Source organism: Aplidium turbinatum, chromosome 12 (genome assembly GCF_918807975.1).
Source record: "Aplidium turbinatum chromosome 12, kaAplTurb1.1, whole genome shotgun sequence".
Lineage (NCBI taxonomy): Eukaryota > Metazoa > Chordata > Ascidiacea > Aplousobranchia > Polyclinidae > Aplidium > Aplidium turbinatum.
In genome coordinates this window covers 11,949,498-11,970,702 of record NC_137483.1, presented here as the reverse complement: position 1 = coordinate 11,970,702, position 21,205 = coordinate 11,949,498, and the positions used below count along the sequence as shown (strand labels likewise).

At 38.4% G+C, this 21,205-nt stretch overlaps 1 protein-coding gene and 1 long non-coding RNA gene across 2 annotated transcripts; both read right to left on the bottom strand.

Annotated features, from left to right (window-relative positions):
- Window positions 1–701: 701 nt before the first annotated feature.
- LOC145780874 (protein unc-93 homolog A-like) lies at window positions 702–20,389 on the bottom strand. Its single transcript, XM_082592526.1, has 9 exons — window positions 20,269–20,389; window positions 18,901–19,017; window positions 16,621–16,815; window positions 10,632–10,840; window positions 10,237–10,428; window positions 3,585–3,819; window positions 3,019–3,206; window positions 2,226–2,460; window positions 702–1,650 (listed from the first exon to the last, which is right to left on the bottom strand). Exons 1-9 carry the CDS (start codon window positions 20,312–20,314, stop codon window positions 1,415–1,417), a joined length of 1,653 nt encoding a protein of 550 aa, XP_082448652.1. The 5' UTR covers window positions 20,315–20,389; the 3' UTR covers window positions 702–1,414.
- LOC145780875 (uncharacterized) lies at window positions 6,231–9,406 on the bottom strand. Its single transcript, XR_014290678.1, has 3 exons — window positions 8,020–9,406; window positions 6,698–7,655; window positions 6,231–6,269 (listed from the first exon to the last, which is right to left on the bottom strand). It is a non-coding gene; the product is annotated as an uncharacterized LOC145780875 (long non-coding RNA).
- Window positions 20,390–21,205: the final 816 nt, after the last annotated feature.

Here is a 21,205-nt window from a genome sequence, read left to right as displayed (position 1 = left end):
TTCTATCAGTTGGAATTAATCGTGGATTTGCAATGCATTGCACGTTTCAGTTTTGTTAAATTCACGTCATTAAAGCTGCTGGACGAAAAGTAAATGGCCGCATAAAACCTAACAGTTCTTTGTTTCTCACAGATCAAGAACAAACAAATTTGCAAATTGCGCGACAGCGTTAACTTATTTACTGTGGTTTACTACAACCACGGACCTAACTCACAGAAAGGCCGTAGGCCAAACTGAACACTTTCCTCCCTAGTCGCTGATACCTTGTCGCAATGTAGCACCATTCCCAGTAAGCAAATCAAAACCTTTTTAAGGCGAATTTTCAGACGCTGAATCGTTACAAAGAACTGAATTGATTTTTTGTCGTATTCAGGTTTACACCCGGCCGTTGAGGATTTAGAATTTAGATTGAGTGAACGGGAAGGCAAGGAAGCCAATCTTCTCTTCAAGTGTCTTGCTAAAGACACGACCGCATGCTCTTGAGCAGAGTCAAACCGGCGCTCTTGGGAGCGTCGTACCAAGGCTCCCATCACACGACGATGCAGCCAACTGATGTGCTGACCGAGAAATTGTGTGTGTGGGATCTTTTCAACCAAACTTTCTTACCAGGCAGACACTAAAAATATACTGTTAATTCTAATACAATATTAACAACAATGCTTCTAGCTTTTGATATGGCTTTTTCCATGCTCGCAATTGCACACTTTGCAGGCTGGTTTTAAGTAATGTAAACGATATCATAGCAACACACTTCTTCATATCAATATATCAAAATCAAATGTAAAAATACATGAATACAGCTTTGTCACACAAACGCAAAGTATATCATCAGAATGTTAAGCAACAAATACAAAAATTATACAAAAACAAAAATATATATGTTTGTGCTTAAACTATTGATCAGTTGACAAACAAAAAATTATGATTCTTTCAAGTGTATTTTTTTTGTATATTGCCCAACTACGTTTAAGACTTTGTTGATAACCCTGATAATAAGAATTACACATCTACAATTTTCACCTTTACTGAAGACTATATAAACATAAACAAACTTATAGCAAATAAATTTAACTTCATTCTACTCGCATTTGCGAATGGTATTGTATCTTTCATTCCTGAGAACACAATTAATATTACAACAGGCATGAGCAATTGAGCAACGAGCATGATTGGTAAAAGATCAAGGATTTGCGGCAGCGCCCATCACAAGAGGAACGCAAAATGAATCTTAGATTTTAGGTAAAAAGGACGGCGTTTTTATCAAAATTGTGGACCCCATTTCAATAATCCTTGTCCTTTTGCATAAACTTTTTACTCACGCCACGATCATTGGTACGGTCAAAAAGCAACTTTAACTTCTTGCGTAAACTCAACAACAGAATAGTGACAAATGGCATGGTTGCAACCTGGAAAGTCATAATGCAGATTTCGAGTCTGTGTGCTCGTTGCGCTTGGTCCGTCTGTACAGAAGTTCGGCTCCAACATACGATACGGCAGCAAAGGACGCCAAAACCATTAGAATGTATATTTTAACGTACATGCACAGGCTTGTGCTGATACCTGTTCCCACAACGATGCCCAAATTACTGGCAAAATTCTTAACGCTAAAGGCAATTCCGAGCTTGTCTTGAAAAAACACAGCAATCGTTCCTGAAAAATTATGGAAAATCATCAGTACAACATTGGCCCATGGGGTAGCATAAGTTAGTGTGATTGAGGCTAGTCAAAATCTACAACTTATAGAAAACTTCTGACTTTCTAACTACGTCGTAAAAAGGATCCAAACATGTCAAATTAAATCTGCATGAAGCCATTGCTCGAATTGATCTTATCCTATAGTCTACTGTACAATATTGGGCTACAGAGCATAATTATGAAATAAAGCTAATCCTGAAAGTTTAGCACATTTATAAAGACTTTGGACCTCCAACACAGGCTCGGTCAGCGAATTTGAGAGTGTGAAGTTTCCTCTTGTTGTCAACGTATTGTTGTCCGTATAACCAATTTCATGTAGGCCTACTATGTGTTGCTGAACGAAGAGTTTTTTTTTATAAGAGTCCTGCATAGTCGTAGGCTATATTATTATAACAGACATCCAGAGTTGGATCCTTACGTTCTTTCTAAAATCTGACTTCATCGATTGACTTGCCGGCAGACGAAATTTCAATAATAACTGTCGTTAGTAGAAAATTAGGATACGTAGCCTACTAAAAAACGTAGCCTACCTTGCAGGGCATTTGTGCAAGTTCCGTCACAGCATCCAAGAGCCATGGAAATGATATAAATCATGTACCAAGTAGTTTCAGATGGCTGCCACAACAGGCACATGAGATATGTCAATATATGCAAAAAGCCAACAATCACAAAGACGACATTTCTTCCGAGTAAAGGGAGTAATTTAGTCGATAAAAGAGAGGCACTCATGCTTGATGCTCCATACATAACTACAACAAGTCCCACCTACACAATAGCTTTGTTAGAATCATGGGTTAGAAATTAATAGTAATGGAAAGGTCCAGCCAGAAGCGATTCACTTTTCGAAACTGCTTTTATTTGTTGCGTTTGTTACGAACTTAATGAGTACTGGCATTAAAACCAATTGAAAACACTAACAGAATCTAGTTTTTTTTTTTTTATAACTTTTGATTGGCTATTTCTGTTTGCTCTGGCTCGAAAAAATTAGACAGCGAATTAATATCCAGCAGCCGTGTCGCATGCTAACGACTTTGCAAAGAAATATATTTAGGAATCACAGTAGGCTACACATTTACGTACTCCCAAGTGACATACAGAGCCGGTTAAAAGTGCAGAATTCGTCGGCAATTTTTTTTTGGACTATTTTTTGAAGTTTTGCTTGACAGTGAAAGCTTATAAAGAAATCGTAATTTTTAAACTCAGACGATTGCAAAAGTTCATAACATGCATGTACTAAATTATCAGATATGTGGCATTCGTTAGCAACTTATCAACTCAAAGAAATCAAATATTGTCAGCTCTGTGGTATCCTGATCAAATTACCTGTTCCACTCCAATCGTACACGAGACGTATGCCCTGGTGAATTCGGTCACATTAAAGGCCAAGAAGAACCCATAATAGAATATGAGCGGAAACACTAGAATATGAAGAGGTGATATAAAATGGTAGTAAGTCTCTTTCAACTCTGAACGCAGTGCAGCTTTAAACCGTCCGGAATGGTGAGGAAGTTCTACAGATTCAAAAACAAGCAAAACCGATTAAAGGCATAGAATGTTTATTGTTTATGCATCTTACTTAGACTATCACACTGAAAGTATGCTTAAAATATAGAACATACTGTAAGTAGCCTGTAAAATTTAACTGATTGAAGAATTGCAAGCTGGAGATTTCGTATCCTTTGGTATACGAAAGTAAATTTCATGGGGAAGAACGTTTTCGTACCAACACTTTCGGCTTGAATAATTATTGTGGAGTTAAAACTGCGTCACTAATACGAAAGGTGCGCGACAACTGACAAACAGCCAACAATAAATAAAGAAACGCCCTCCAGAAAAAGGCTGGAGATCCCTAAATTAGTTAAAAAGGGTTAATTGAAAAACATTCTAACCTGAAGGGAAATCTTCTTTTAACATCGATTCTTGATCTTCTCTGTTGGATTGAATCTCTCTTTTCTCACATCTAGTTGTATCAAACTTTGCAGGTATTTTAGGGATGGCAATAGCATGAACCGATGTGAAAGTAATTTGCATGAACAAGAAGATACTGAGGAGTAAATAAACGGACATCTGATCCGGTTCGTATTTTTCCATAAGCTTCGATTCCTCGTCATAGATGTATTCCTTCTGCGGATACCAAAAGAAATAACTAGAAGGAATCGAAAACGTTTCAGTATGGTTTGCACTGAATTGTACAAAACAAAGATATTAATAGCCAAATAGTTTCATTAGAAAGGTTGTTTGTTGAAATATAAGCAAACAAAATCAAATAACACTACAGCACTTATCGCAACACAAAGGTTATTAATTATTATTCATAGCAACATCACAATACCCATGCATTTGTACCCAAAAGCGTTTACGTTATTTATTTTTGTTTTTAGAACAACAAATGTTGCAGGTGGTTTAATTTCGTTTCCTAATTTCATGCGAAGCGTTTATGAAAAACATTTTACTGGCACAGACATATACAACCAAGCAACCACACGGCATTTAACATAATCGATTAAACTTGAACAAAACTATAAGCTACAAACGTTTTCGGCCATACACACGTTAGCCCTTATCAAGTAACAAAAAATAACTGCTTATCGTATCTACAATGAAAATGAATAACTGATCTAAACACTGAATTGAAAAACGAAACGCAAAATGAAACGGCAGAACATAGGAGAAAGGCACATCACATGGCGTTTAAATTAGACCAGGCAAAGAGGCAAAGACAGGCAAAGACATTAACTAATTTGAACAAGCAAAGTGCCATTAAAGATCACATATTCGATTGTCAAACATGTTCAAATAACAAACCATCCTTGGAGTCCTTTAGAATTATGCGTAAATGTTTCACCGAATTCGACACTAAAATCCACGAGGCTTTGCTAATAAAATCATACAATCCTCGCCTCAATACACAGTTGTTTGCCTCAGGTGCTTCTTATTTACTCAACATCTTTTCTTGATACGTCATATGATGCGTCTTTGCCTGGTGTAATTTAAACGCCATGTGATGTGCCTTTCTCCTATGTTCTGCCGTTTCATTTTGCGTTTCGTTTTTTCAATTCAGTGTTTAGATCAGTTATTCATTTTCATTGTAGATACGATAAGCAGTTATTTTTTGTTACTTGATAAGGGCTAACGTGTGTATGGCCGAAAACGTTTGTAGCTTATAGTTTTGTTCAAGTTTAATCGATTATGTTAAATGCCGTGTGGTTGCTTGGTTGTATACAGGCCTCGAAACTGAAGGCGGCCATCGCGGCCATGGCCGCGATTCACCTACAAAAACCGCCATTTTGTCCGCCGGGTCTCGCACTTCCGTCGGCCACATTTGTCCGCCATGAAGTTCCGAGAAAATTTTACGCAATTGGCATTGTGAATAAAGTATTTTGCCACTTATAATCACAAAGGATTAGAAAGCAGTCAAAGCACCCGATAAATCACAATACACACTGTCTATGCTTGAATTGTTAACATCATTCATTGAGCAAGCAGCTGATGTCTGACGATAAGCAGGATGCAAGTGACATTACTATACACTTTATTGATGCGATAAATCAACAGAAAGGAGTGAAAGCCGAGAGTGAATAACGATCATCGATCAACACCATCAAAGGAAGGTTTTAAAACAGAAAAAATTACCAGTACCTTAGATAAGATTGGTGGCTCTGACAGTGCATTGAAGTTTTATTTAAGACTAGCACTGTAGTAGTTTAATAGCAAGAGCGTCAACAAACAAATTCCGAAAAAAATTTACTCAAGCAGCCGTGTGAATGAAGTACTTTGCCACTTATAATCACAAAGGATTAGGAAGCAGTCAAAGCACCCAACAAATTACAATACACGCAGTGTGTAACTGTCTATGCTTGAATTGTTAACATCATTGATTGACCAAGCAGCTGATGTCTGACGATAAGCAGGATGCAAGTGACATTACTATACACTTTATTGATGCGATAAATCAGAACAAAAAGGAGTGAAACAAAAAAAGCGAATGCCAGAGAATGAATAACAATCATCGATCAACACCATAAAAAGAAGGTTTTAAAACAGAAAAAAAAATACCAATACCGTAGATAAAATGAGTGACAGTGCATGGAAGTTTTATTTGAGACTAGCAGTTTAACAACAAGAGCGTCAAAAAACAAATTATGCAGAAAAATCTGTTTAGCTTCTGGGCGCCAGGCAGCAAGAGGGTAAGAGAAGAAGACAATGCACAGCAGCAAGATCAGGAGAGCACTCCAAAGAAAAAGTCTAGAACTTGCAGTGTAATGACAGTTAAAAAGTGGATTAGTCAACACGACTTCAAGTGGCTGCGCTACGAAGAAAACGATGGCAATGCTACAAAAATTTGGTGTGAATATTGCAAGGCTTATCCTGCAATTGTGGCAGCAAATATGCACAATTCCGGTAACCTCACAGACAAGAATGCATACATCAAGGGCACTACAAACATTAAGTTAAGTGCCGTTAAAGATCACGACTCTTCCGCACCACACATCTCGGCAGCATCAGCTTTCAATGCAGATAGTGTGCCTGCACATCAGTTTCCAATTGTGAAGGCCCTTGACCTAAATGAAAATCTGAAATTGAAGATGAAACGTTTATTTGAAATTGCCTATTTCATTGCTAAGGAAGAGCTACCCTTTACGCTTTATCCCAAACTTGCGGCCTTGGAGAAGAAACACGACGTTGAATTGGGTGTGATGTACTTAAACGACAAACAATGCGCCAATTTTATTCATTATATCGGCGATACCTTATCACATGAATTAGACGAGGAATCAAGAAAATACAATGGATATTTCTCTATGATGTTCGATGGAAGCACGGACAAATCGTTCTCAGAAAGGGAAATCCTCTGCATGAAATACGTTCACAAAGGCAAAGTTACCGCTAAATTTATAGGGTAAGTATTCTCTTATTGACCACTGTTCTTTGAATATGCTTAATAATGAATATGCCTTACATCAATTTTTTTATTTATCAACAGAATCATGGAACCGCTCACCTGTAATGCTGATGGCATCAAAGCTGCGTTGAAAAACAAGTTCGAATCCTTTGGTATGGAGTGGAAGGAACGGTTAGTCGGGGCTTCTGCAGATGGCGCGGCTGTGAATTTTGGAAAAACAAACGGTATACTGGCTTCCTTTACAAAAGACGCACCGTGGCTTGTGTCGGTTCATTGCACTGCTCACAGGCTGGAACTTGCTATCAAAGATGGCTTTAAAAACACCTTCTTTAGTCAAGTAAGTTGGCATGAACATTTGTTTTTTTCTTTAACCGAAACACGTGAAATGATAAAGCCTTGCGATTAGTTTATATAGTAGTCTCAATAAATTAGAAATAACAATAGAGTATATTAATTTAAGTCTACTAGGCCTATATGGTGAAACAATCATTAGATAAGGGTTGAGGTAATGTTTATCTTTTTATTTTAGATCGATGAAATGCTATCAAGTCTTTACTACTTGTACCGCAACTCTCCCAAAAAATGGCGTGAATTGAAAGAGTTGGCCAACATTTTAGAAACCAACATCACGAAGCCAACACGATCCAATGGCACACGATGGGCACATCATAAGCTCACAAGTTTGAAAGGGCTGTTGCAAAGCTATCCTGTTGTGATAGCACATTTCGAGGAGATGGCAGAAGGATCGAGAAGAGACGTGGCCGCTGAGGACTCAGCCAAGATAAGAGGCTATTTGAAAAAAATGCAAAGTTACGATTTCGTTTATTGGTGTCACCGATATGTAGACATTTTGCAAGAATTGTCTCAACTCTCTCTAGCATTCCAGAAGGACGAAGTTATCATTTCAAGTGTCATAGATTCACTTGAAGGTACAGTCGCCTCCTTGAACTTGCTGAAGCATCAAGGCACGGAGTTAGCAAAGTTCAATACCATGATGAGGAACGGTGACGCCATACTATACCGAGATGTCCAACTACATCCATCTCGCACGCCAGACCTACAAACAAAAGCCGAAAAATTCATTGATGCAGTAATTGCATGCATTACTCGTCGTTTTTCTTCATTTAATACTAATCCCGTACTAAGAAATACGCAAATTGTAGACCCAAGAAAATGGCCCATTGACGAAGTCGATTTACGTGACTATGGCAACGTTGAAATCGAAAGTCTAACCAATCATTTCCAAAGCATACTGCTCGCAAATCTTGCGATGTTGGCATGATTTTAAATGAATGGGTAAAGTTGAAATTGTTTATTAGAAGGCTAACCACTTCAAATTTCACTCAAATATGGCCAATTATCTTCGAAAATCACTACAGTACATTTTCAAATGTTTTGCATGTAATAGAGATCGTACTGACCTTGCCTTCATCATCTGCGCACGTAGAGCGCTGTTTCTCTCTCTTGAAGCGACTGTTGGGAGATTGGAGAACTTCATTAAAAGCAAAAACAATTGAGTCATTAATGCGTGTATCTCTGGATGGACCAGACTTATCAGCATATGACCCCGAACCTGCCGTGATTGCGTGGCATACGGACACCATTATGACCCGTAAACTTGAGTAACTATGCCAGTAATACACCCTCATTATTTTACTAGAACACTCGTCTGAATTTAGCCAGCAAAACCTGCCTGGAAAAACAAGTCTTTGGACTATAAGAAAAAATATGCACTGGCACAATGACTAATTGTTTCTGGTTTTATTGAAGACTAATCTCCTTCGCTCGCTTTCAACCAAGAGAAGCATACCTTTGCAGCAATACATCTCGTGGATCTCGTGTTGAATTTTAAAGGTCTCACACGAAATTGGTTAATCACATTTCCAGTTCGTCATAGACTTAGGATTATCTGATATTGTTTCATCTTTGTTACATTGGTTTGGGATTTCAAATTATTTGTACGCAATAAAACGAATACGTTTAAGCGGCAAGCAATTAACCAATTTCGACTGCATTCTAGTTTTGCCTGAAATGTCCTCTCTTTGACCTTGATGTAGACTACACTACATATAAACTAATAAATCACCACCAGCTTTGGTATGTTTGCACTGCCTTTTGTTTGAGAGCAGGTGATTATAACTACAGGTAGGCCTACCAAATACCATTATTTCTCGACCAGCTTGCAGGCCTTGAAATTCACGGCGGACACCGCGGACATGTCCGCCGTCACAGCATGTGATGTCCGCGGGAAGTACCATCTAGATCGGTCATATTTGTCCGCCGAGAAATAACATAGAAACTAGCGATACAAATCGTCATTGTATAGCACGAACAATTGTTGCGATTGCGAGAATATAATTTCCCGCGCATTCTAGCGCGCATCTAGAAAATGTGAATTACTGTATCCCTTAGATTCCATTCAAGCAGAAAAACTTTCGATTTTTACGTTGCTTTAACGATTGATGACATTGAATCAGCGTAACAAAGGTGAATTCTTCGCTAAGAATCGATTGGAGCACGCGCAACTTAGTTCCAGTCTTACGTCACAATGTCTGGCTTTGATCTCCGAGTAATGTTGATAAAGCAAGGTTGGTTACAAAATTAGATTATACGAGTAGGCTATTACAGCACGATGCAGCAAAATTTGTTAAGTTTTGGTATTACAGTAAGAAAGAAAAAGCCCATGGAAAATTGACTTTCGCTCACATAACACGCAAAAATATACCTAAAGAAAAATTCCCAGTGAAACTTTGCACAGCAGAAAATAGTAGCGTTGGTGTAGAAGTTTCCCCGACTCGTGCCCAGAGCATTGTGACGCAAAAATCCACACGACCTTGTTCGTTGGAAGTTAATCAGTTATGCGGCGTATTGCAGCTACGAGGTGCGCTTTGACTCTCCAAGCGCACCTCGTTGGTCTGACGAAAGCCTTCGCTGAAATTTTAAAAAGCCTTCCAAACCGTAGCCATAGCTCTTAAATGGCGAAGAATTATCAAGATAAAGTGATTAAGCATGACGATCGACGCTAAAACTGGTGTGTCCGCCGTGAAACTTAATTTGTCCGCCGAGATAGCTGCTCAAACCGGACACGTTTGTCCGCCGTTAACAAAAACGAATTTCGAGGCCTGAGCTTGATAAAATACATAGGCCTTTGTAGCTGTAAAGTATTTCAACAAACCTTTTGCTTCAGATAAGCTGTTTGTGTAGATTTTATGGTAAACTTTTGTTCCTTCCCATACAACAAAATCCGTCATTTTCACATTGATTCAACCACTACAGACGTTGAATCAATGTAAAAATGGCGGATTTTCCTGTCTGGGTTATCAGTTAATTATCGCGCAACAGGCAATGCGATTTACTCATGCGTGTCAAAGTTCGGATGGCCGCCATGTGCTTGTGAATGGCCGCCGAACAGCTTGCTTCAGTCGGACACGTTTGGCCGCCGGAAGAAAAAAAACGTTTCGAGGCCTGGATGTCTGTGGTTGAAGAAAGTGACCTCTTTACCAAAATTGTATTTTACTGGCAATTGTGCAAAAAAGAAATTGGTCCTTATAAATCGATAAACATGACTGCAATAACCAGTTACGTCAACATAGACAGATATGCAAAAATATTATTAAAAAAATTATGGTTAAAGTTACCTGGCATTCGTTTACGCCACATTGTTCCCACGACTCCAAAGTATTGGCAGTTGAACCGACCTCGTTCGCCTCAGTTGAATTTGTAAGTCTTGAAACATTTCCGCTAAGTAGCGCAACAGAGCTGTAGTCGTTACCATCGTTTAAGTTCTTCAAGCCGGACAAAACGAGGCATACCAAGGCATTACCAACAACCTGTGATAAGATATTGAAGGAATCACTGTACTGATGAGTCACCACTCACCACATATCAAGTAGTAGATGGGACAAAGCTAAGGAAATTTCATTTCAGATAATAAAAGAGGATGTGTTTTTCATACAATGATGTGTAGCTGCCTTCAACTATAAAACTGTATTTATTGTAATATTGAAAGAGCTTGAACCATGCAGGAACGTACTTGAGCAAAGTAGACGAACACGAAGAATATACTGAAAAAGCGATACACGTAATGCTCTTCGTTTTTGCTTGACTTTGAAAGGCTTTTAGAATTTCGCTTGATTTCCCAGTATTTCTCTCCCAGGTGTGCTATATAGACTGACGCCCCGGCCCAAGACGCACTCTCCGTCAACCCATGAAATATCGCAACTGGAATCATGGTGTACCAGCCTGAAAAAAAATGAAAATAACCTATTTTTTTGTAACTTTAAGTTGTTTGTTACCACCCAGTCAGCAAAGTTGCTGTGTTTGCATCGTTTTAGGGCCATTAGACGATATTTCCACTATCAAACATCACCGGTATTTACACTGTGGAGTAGGCTTAAAAATAGCAAACTGTTGGGTTGCGCAAACCCTAGCTGCTCAGATCGTTCTCCAATCTTCGGTGCATAAATATGAAACGATTAGATTTTTCCATGAGCAACTCTTTTACATTCAGCAATTGACACCCAACTTCAGCTTGCATGAAGTTAATTTCTTTAATTGAAACATCAATGCAACGACAGTTGAAATAGCTGAAACTGTGCGGAAGCGTGCGTGCACAATGCAGAATGCATGTAACTTGTCATTAGATGCAAAATTATAACTAGTAGACGTTGTTAGATATTTAATCAACATAAAAATACTCTCGTTTGCTTGCCCATTTGAGACTTAAAAAGAAACTCAAAAACACGCGTGACAAAACGTTTGCTCAAAACAAAGGCAAAAACGCAAAACATGCCTTCATGGTCGATTTAGATTGTTTTCAAACTTTCTAAACCAAACCATGAAGAACCAGATTTGAAATACACTATTAGTCTGGGAGCCTACGACAGAAGATTTCACCCCATAAGGTACAAAAGGTTTGACCCCTTGAAGTTACTGGGGTCAACCATGTCACTCACAAAAAGTATGGAAGATTGACCGCACTGGGTGGATCTGGACCCTAGAGCCCCCTAAAAAGCCCAAAAAGGGGGTTAATTTCACCCCATAAGGTACATGGACCAAACTTGGTGAAAACGAAGTTCTATGTCAGGACATCACAAAAATATCAAATCTAACAATATTTTCGAGTGGAAAGGTGATGTAAGACTCCCCCCAAAGTGACCCCCCAGGGGGTTAATTTCACCCCATAAGGTACATGGACCAAAGTTGGTCAAAACGAAGTCTTATGTCAGGACATCACAAAAATATCAAATCTAACAATATTTTCGGGTGGAAAGGTGATGTAAGATGCCTTCAAAGTGACTTCCCTTAATGTGACCCCCTCGGAAGGTTTATTCCACCCCATAAGGTACATGGACCAAACTTGGTCAAAATGAAGTCTTATGTCAGGACATCACAAAAATATCAAATCTAACAATATTTTCGGGTGGAAAGGTGGTGTAAGATGACTTCAAAGTGACTTTCCTTAATGTGACCCCCTCGGAAGGTGTATTTCACCCCATAAAGTACATGGACCAAACTTGGTCAAAACGAAGTCTTATGTCAGGACATCACAAAAATATCAAATCTAACAATATTTTCGGGTGGAAAGGTGATGTAAGATGTCATCAAAGTGACCCCCAGAGGGTTTATTTCACCATAGAGTACATGGACCAAACGTGGTCAAAACGAAGTCTTCTAGGGCACCACAAAATATCAAATCTAACAATACTCTCAGTTGGAAAGGTGATAAAAGACCTACCCAAAAGTGAATCTCCTCCTATAGTTTAATTTACTTCATCCCTTTCTCGAACCAACCTTGGTGTAACGAAAGTGCTATGCCAGGACAGTACGAATGGATTAAATTTAAAAATGTTTTTATATAGGTTTTGATGAAATACATTCACAAGCTGTCCCATGATGCATGAAATGGAACTATAGCCTACTTTACAAAAAGTTTTTGTATAAATCATATTAAGTCAATCGAAAAAAGGCAACAGGACATGACAATACATGGCTTTGTAACACCAAAAACAGAAAGTACGTAAGAAGCATATAGGCTACAGTAGCCAGAAAATTGATCCAAGATCTTGATACCACCACTAAATGTGGACTTAATCGAACAACTGACTATCCAAATCAAAACGTTTCGAAATGAATCATTTGGAACGTTAATTTAGGCAGTAATGAACATTTTCCAGCTGCTACAATAAATAACCTAATAAACCCAATGCAGTAAATTTTTGTTTAATGCCATTTGCTTCATGTCTCCAATCAGTTATCGTAACTGTTCATTCATAAACAGAGATTGTTTGTGTAAATGTAAACGGTCGTTTCTTTATTCTTCATTGTCACTGCTGTCGCTTTCACTTTCTTCATCTTATTCTTCAGATTCATACAATTCTCCTGTTATATACAGAGATAAAGCAAGCTGTCTGCGATGTACCAGCCCCAAGCAATGTGGTTATCCGCACGTCTGACACTGACTGTCTTGTAATTGGCTTAGGTTGCTATGGAACTTTTGATCCTTCATTAAAGATATGGATAGAAGCTGGCTTGCAAAGCAATAACACGCAGCGGTACATCAACATCAACCAGCTGCATAGGCCTACCGCACTTGGAGTGACGATTTGCAAGTGTTTACCTGCATATCATGCCTTTACAGATTCTGATTACACCTCGTCATTTAGCAGGAAAGGGAAAGTGCGGCCGCTGAAATTACTCCAAGGAAACCACGAAGCGCAGGCAGCTTTTAGCCAACTCGGACACGACAAAGAAATTAGTGAAGACACTATCATCGCCATAGAGAACTTTGTGTGTAACATGTACAAAAACAAGAAAATTAATTATGTCAACGAAGTCCGTTTACAAATGTTTTTAGACGGCTACAAACCCAAAAAAGAAAATGAAAGGATATCATGCATACCAGAAGCTACTGTAGATAGTAGTACTCTACCACTTTGTTTACGAGTACTTCTCCAGAAGACAAGGCGCACACATCTCATCACAAGATGGTGGTTATCTTCAACTAGAAGTGAACAAGCAGCAACGTTGCTGCTAGAGTATGGCTGGAAAGAAGAAGGAGGTTCTTATAAAGTGGTGTGGTTTGAAGGTAAAGGTATAAAGCATCTTTAGATGTCTCTGCGTGGAATCTGATCTCATCCAGGAAAGTCAAGAAGAAGGTAAACAGCATTGGATGTCGCTTGGGTTACCCTTTATAAATATAAAACTTTCTCCTGGTCTATCAGTCGTTTACTTTCTTACTGTAAACATTAGCCAATAACTGGCTGTAAAGTTTCGTTTTAGGAACCTATAACCAATAGTTTCTGCAATCTTGAGAAAAATGCCTGGGTGCACTAAATAACAAATAAATGTTGAACTTTTTCCAGTTAATAGTAAGTTGCAATGTTGCATTATTCGAAGAAAAATAGACGTCTGTAAAAGATAATAAAATTACTATTGTATGTTACGCATATCTGTAGTGCATAATAGCAATTGTTTCGTACAGTCTTTATTTCTCTGTATATAACAGGAGAATTGTATGAATCTGAAGAATAAGACGAAGAAAGTAAAAGCGACACCAGTGATTGATTGATTGATTGAATCTTTATCCTCGGACTGGGAAAGCTTCTTGCAGAGCTTAATCCTGGCAGTTTCGCATACTTGTAGAGGCTTTGAATCACTGGCGCAGGCCCGGTCACCGAGATTGACTGAGTGAAGTTTCCGATTGTTGAAGGCTTGTTGTCGGGGAATTATTCCATCCATTAGATGCCGCTGAATGGAGAGCAGCCCTTAACGTGCGTTGCTCAAGCGCACACCCCGAGAGTCAAACCAGCGCCGCTATTGATCTTGAAGCTTCTTCGTTCCAGAAGTGACGCGCTAACCAATTGAGTTACCGTTTACATTTACACAAACAATCTCTGTTTATGAATGAACAGTTACAATAACTGATTGGAGACATGAAGCAAATGGCATTAAACAAAAATTTACTACATTGGGTTTATTGGGTTATTTATTGTAGCAGCTGGAAAATGTTCATTACTGCCTAAATTAACGTTCCAAATGATTCATTTCGAAACGTTTTGATTTGGATAGTCAGTTGTTCGATTAAGTCCACATTTAGTGGTGGTATCAAGATCTTGGATCAATTTTCTGGCTACTGTAGCCTATATGCTTCTTACGTACTTTCTGTTTTTGGTGTTACAAAGCCATGTATTGTCATGTCCTGTTGCCTTTTTTCGATTGACTTAATATGATTTATACAAAAACTTTTTGTAAAGTAGGCTATAGTTCCATTTCATGCATCATGGGACAGCTTGTGAATGTATTTCATCAAAACCTATATAAAAAATATTTTTAAATTTAATCCATTCGTACTGTCCTGGCATAGCACTTTCGTTACACCAAGGTTGGTTCGAGAAAGGGATGAAGTAAATTAAACTATAGGAGGAGATTCACTTTTGGGTAGGTCTTTTATCACCTTTCCAACTGAGAGTATTGTTAGATTTGATATTTTGTGGTGCCCTAGAAGACTTCGTTTTGACCACGTTTGGTCCATGTACTCTATGGTGAAATAAACCCTCTGGGGGTCACTTTGATGACATCTTACATCACCTTTCCACCCGAAAATATTGTTAGATTTGATATTTTTGTGATGTCCTGACATAAGACTTCGTTTTGACCAAGTTTGGTCCATGTACTTTACGGGGTGAAATACACCTTCCGAGGGGGTCACATTAAGGAAAGTCACTTTGAAGTCATCTTACACCACCTTTCCACCCGAAAATATTGTTAGATTTGATATTTTTGTGATGTCCTGACATAAGACTTCATTTTGACCAAGTTTGGTCCATGTACCTTATGGGGTGGAATAAACCTTCCGAGGGGGTCACATTAAGGGAAGTCACTTTGAAGGCATCTTACATCACCTTTCCACCCGAAAATATTGTTAGATTTGATATTTTTGTGATGTCCTGACATAAGACTTCATTTTGACCAAGTTTGGTCCATGTACCTTATGGGGTGGAATAAACCTTCCGAGGGGGTCACATTAAGGGAAGTCACTTTGAAGGCATCTTACATCACCTTTCCACCCGAAAATATTGTTAGATTTGATATTTTTGTGATGTCCTGACATAAGACTTCGTTTTGACCAACTTTGGTCCATGTACCTTATGGGGTGAAATTAACCCCCTGGGGGGTCACTTTGGGGGGAGTCTTACATCACCTTTCCACTCGAAAATATTGTTAGATTTGATATTTTTGTGATGTCCTGACATAGAACTTCGTTTTCACCAAGTTTGGTCCATGTACCTTATGGGGTGAAATTAACCCCCTTTTTGGGCTTTTTAGGGGGCTCTAGGGTCCAGATCCACCCGGTGCGGTCAATCTTCCATACTTTTTGTGAGTGACATGGTTGACCCCAGTAACTTCAAGGGGTCAAACCTTTTGTACCTTATGGGGTGAAATCTTCTGTCGTAGGCTCTCGGTCTATATGCAATGAGTCAGAAATCATGGCAAAAATGAAGCAAAACTTTTAACCAGGAAGATTTCAATTTTAAAACTTAGTGATCAAGCTCATTCATTTGATTGGCTTCTTTAACTTCGTTGTTCAAACCAGTGGCAAAAATAACTACACTTATCAACTTTGCCCGTGCGCTCAAAATCACTCCAAGCAAGAGATAACTAACAGAGGGTCGGAATAGTGAACTGTCCTCGCTGGAAAGCCAATGTAAAAACTGGGACCCTTTTGCATTTATCTTGAGCAAAAATACGGTAGTTATATCACAAATGTGGCTAGCGTGCCAATTTCAGTCATGTTTGCTTTGCAATACTGAAATCGTTTAGTTACAAGTTTTATTGCTTCTAATCCAGTATAAATTTGCAAGTAGTCAAACTCATGTCAGACTCTATCCGATTTTCGGAATATTAAGTCATATTTCCAACTGATTCAGGTTTACAACAATCAAAAGAAAAAGCACTAGAAATTAAACAAATCACCGAATTCGTAGATCTAAAAAGTTTCTAAAGTGTAAAGAAGTGCTTACTTGGATAAAAGTTAGCGATGGTGAAGGCTATGATTCCCATTTCACCGACCACAATGGCAGCTTTTGCTCCCATGAAGTCGATGAATAAAGGGACGAAGAAGATTGTTGACAAGGCCGATGTTGCATAAATCGCAAACAGGCTCGCTGTCCCAAGACCATTTTCAATGTTCATACTGCTTTGCAAAAACACAAGTCCTGAAATAGAACAGAAGTCAGGTACTTTAGTACGAGCAAAGCTAAAAGTATCTCCTTGATCAGCTTAAGCTGTATTGAGAATTGCAGTGCATTAGTCCTGATGACATAGCTAATTCAACAAATAGAATTTGGTTGCATTTCTGCATAATTTAAAACTGTAATTTAATAATGCCATCTTGACCTAGTGAACCAATGGTGGTGTTCCTTGTTTGTGGATTATCCTAAATTCACAGAGAATGATGATAAAATCTTCCAGTAAGCCTACTTTAGCCAAAACATTTGTGGTCGGATTCACAATATTGGCTACTCAAAAATCTAATTAACATTGGCTTAAAAATTCTGGAATATTTGTGCCACTTTTAATATCTGGCCATTCAACAACATTATTCAAAATCAAAAATTTCGGCCAAGCATAAAACCAAGTTTCAAGTCAAGCTTCGGTTTGCTTTTGATACAACTGAACCTCTGAAAAGGACTTGTCGAGTTTGCTGTGCAAGCAGTCGGAAACTAAACTGTCAACAGGCCGACTAAAAATACTAACACAGTGACGCAACCTATGTTCCAAACAGATCTTAATTTTTCACTATACTAGTTGGACCGAACCAAATGTAAGTACACGTTTTAAAAAATCAAAATCTTGATCTTAATTAAACTTTAAGCATGCCAGGATAATTTGAACGTTTGACGAATCAAATAACCGAATGTGATAGCTGTTGGAATGTTTCCAAACTTCCAATACAAGACTCAAGCATCGCAAACAAAAGCGTCTAAACGTGCAAGGCCTTGCCTACTATTTGTGAACTCAAGATGACTTCTGTTTGTCAAGTCTAAAGCTACACTCCATTTGAAACCGAACTAAGAAGAAGGTCACGGCTTTGGCAAACGATGGATAAGCAATGATTTGTTGAAATGAATGACCTGGAGTTCAAAGGTCAAATAAATCTCAGTGAACAGGTGGTACAAATGTGACATAAAACACAGCATGCGAACTTTAGGTCAAGAAACTTCAACTAAAACATTCCAATCGGATACACACCGTTCCAGCTTAGGCTTGGCAAGACCAGCGAGCTGTATCATAGAACGGACAGCACAGGTCTTTGACGTTTTGTGATCTCATATCAGCACAAAATAACACTATTTTATGGCAGCTATATTTAGCACGGAGGAAAGGCAATTTGAGAGTTGTTGGCCACTTACGCACAACAAAAACAAACTGTCGAAGTATCGTTTCTTGTGCATGATTGTATTGTAAACAAGGCTTTAGAGGTAGAGAGTGTTTACAGTAAATGTTTGAACAGGCTAATTGAAAACAAACAAAACTTCCAATCAGGGCCTAAACGTTCCACAAAAATTTCGAATTTAAAGTCAAAGATAATGATCATTTTTACAATGACTTGAAAAATAAAAACAGAGAGAGACTGTTCACCGAGAGAGACAAACAGAGAGAGACTTGAAAAATGTTGAAAATTTGAAGAAAAAATCTCTTTGACCTGGGTGTCTAATACACTACAACGAATGACTGATTCAGTAGTACATTTTTACATTAATATTTTCGATCTATTCTGCTTGTAACATCAGTTACGCCATTGGCTACAATTGTATAGCTTCATTTTAGCTATTCACCCTTGAAACATGTAGCTGTGTTAACTCACATTAATGTTTCAACAGACAACTGTGACGGTGCCACAAGATTTTATAACCCCCAATGATTACGCTGGCATTGCAGGCTTGTATTTGTTATTCACTAAGTTAAAGCCTGGAAAGCCTGGAAAGATCGCTCATACGCCATCATCACTAAGTTAAAGTATAGCGATTAAACCAGGGTGCAATAAATTTGGTGGGGAATGTAATAAATTGGGTGGGCGAAATTGCAGGAGGAAAGACAGCCAAGAGAAAAAAAACTGGCCACACTACTCTCGTAAGTGCCGATGTCTACGTGTGACGAGACCCTTGTCTCCCCATTCTCCGAAGCTCAGTAACTGAGTATGGGGCCATTTTTACCTACCATAGGCCTAACTTACTAATATTTAAAGTTTACTGTACAAAAATAACAATACTACAAGAAAATATGTCTTTATAGCCTACCTCCATATGCAGCATAGTTCATCATGAATGCGGAAGAGCAAATTAATAATATTTTCTTCAAGTAACTTCCGGTCAAATCCTTTTTGTTATTTCTCTCGTCGGGTGCCAATAAGTGGCCTGAAAAAAAAAAACTCCTTTAGCTTATGATTATGATTAAACATGTGTTAATTAATGCAGTTTTATCAAACAAATAGGCTATATCTGTGTACAAAGCCTGTATATTGATATTCAGTTGCTTGCTAACTTTTATTATATTTTAAATTCAAACAAACCACTCTTTAGGTGTGATCTTGACAAGTTTTTGACAGAGAAAATCATTTCGACGACGCTCGAAACAAGAAACCATTTAGGGTCGTCGGGTCCTTCGGCATGCGACAACTCAGCAAGTGCTTCAACTCAGCAAGTTCATTTCAGCTACTGTCAAGTCAGCAAATGAGATTTACGTGCTCACGTCGGAGTTGCTTGGTCATCGCTTGTCAAACTCATTTTGCTGCCTTGTGGCATTCCAAGTTTGGCTTGCTCAGTTGCTACTTGCTCAGTTTCATCATTTACCAACTTCAGCAAACTTGCTGAAATGTTGTCCGCCCCGTTAGCTCAGTGGTTACGCGCCCGGCTCAAAATCACGCGCGCAAGTTCGACTCTCGGAGTGTGCGTCTGAGCAACGCATTTCAGGACTGCTCTCCATTCAGCGGCACCTAGTGAATGGAATAATTCCCCAGCAACAAGACCTCAACAATCGGAAAACTTCACTCTGCCAATCTCGGTAACCGACCCTGCGTCAAGAGCCTCTACAAGTATGCGAAACTACCACACCAATCAAGGCTTTGTCAGTCCGAGGATAAAGATTCAAAAACCAAACAAATGTTGCTAGCTCAGTTGTCATTTGCTAAGTTGCCGCTTGCTCAGTTCACAACTGCTGACTTGTAGGAGACTCCCATTTAGCAATATTACACTGGCCCAAGTAACAGGTAGAGCACACGAGTGGATTTCGTCAACTACTTGTCTGGGCAATGACCTGTGGTCAAAGGGCAAAGGGCAACCAGATAAAGTGGAAGTCGATGACAATTAAACGAAAACTTTGTAAATTAATACGTCAAGCAAAATCTTCTTTAACAAAAAATACAGAGTGATTATTATACGCTAAACAAGTCAGCTAAACATCAACATCAAACGATGTTAATTAACATCAAGTGAAGATGAAATTGTGCCAAATTCCGAATAGTTGCAAACTCTTGATTTCGTTTCATTTCGAACCAAATGCATTGTGAAGAGTTTCGTTAAAACAAAAACAAAAGTCGTCTTGAAGATCTTATAATCAAAGAAATCGTATAAATTTTTCCTACGTGACTGTACAAGTTTTTCTCTCACCTGATGTAACTGAATCTTTACGCTCTTCATTTTCACAGCTACTCATGTTGCTATGGAGTTCAGTTTTGTCTCGAGAATTTCTGCATTCACTAATCGCTGACAACTCAGTTGACAGACAAATTAAAACCTAAACTGAAAAAAATGGAGGATAAATTTTAACGACACATTTTGAACAAGAAACTATGTTAAAATTTCAATGAGGGTGTGCCTGTTCCCCAGGCTTTTAGTAAGAACGTTTCTCATGTTATTTATAAACTTTGTTGTTTCAAGTAGTTGTGATTACGCCACATCTTGCTCTGAACACAACTAAATAGACCATAAAACGAAATTTTTAACTAACAGCATTGGGTTGGACTGAGCATCATGTTGATGTAAAACTAATGTAAAAGTCGATGTCTTGACTGGTGATAGTAATTATCGGATATCAATTGTATGTGATAATTGGCTTGAAACACAAGGTTGTATTTTTCGTGGCAGAATATTTTCAGCTCGATTTAAACTCTGTTTAAAGCGGGCAAGAAAATTATCGAAGGATGGTGTAATTATGTCAAGAAACCCAGTTGCATGCGCAATTAAAGTATAAAAGGAGGTGCAAATAGTATAACGAACCGCCTTTGAACTTGAAGATCAAAGACACCACATAAGTCTTCTAAAACTTTAAAACAAGCTTAAATCAATCTCCCATTATTTCGTTGTTGGTGTATACTTACATTTACATACCGTACAAATAAACGATCCAATCTTGAAAGAGAGGGTTCTTAGTTTTAAGTAAAGCGACATTTTGCAATGATTGGAGCAAACACTTAGCACCGTTTATGTGAGTTTGTTTATTTTTAAGCGTTTACTTTGCAATGCTTGAATCACATTTAAAGCAAGATGCAATTTAGATAAATCCCCTTTCTAGAGAAATTGCACTGCTCCAAGCCACTAACAACTG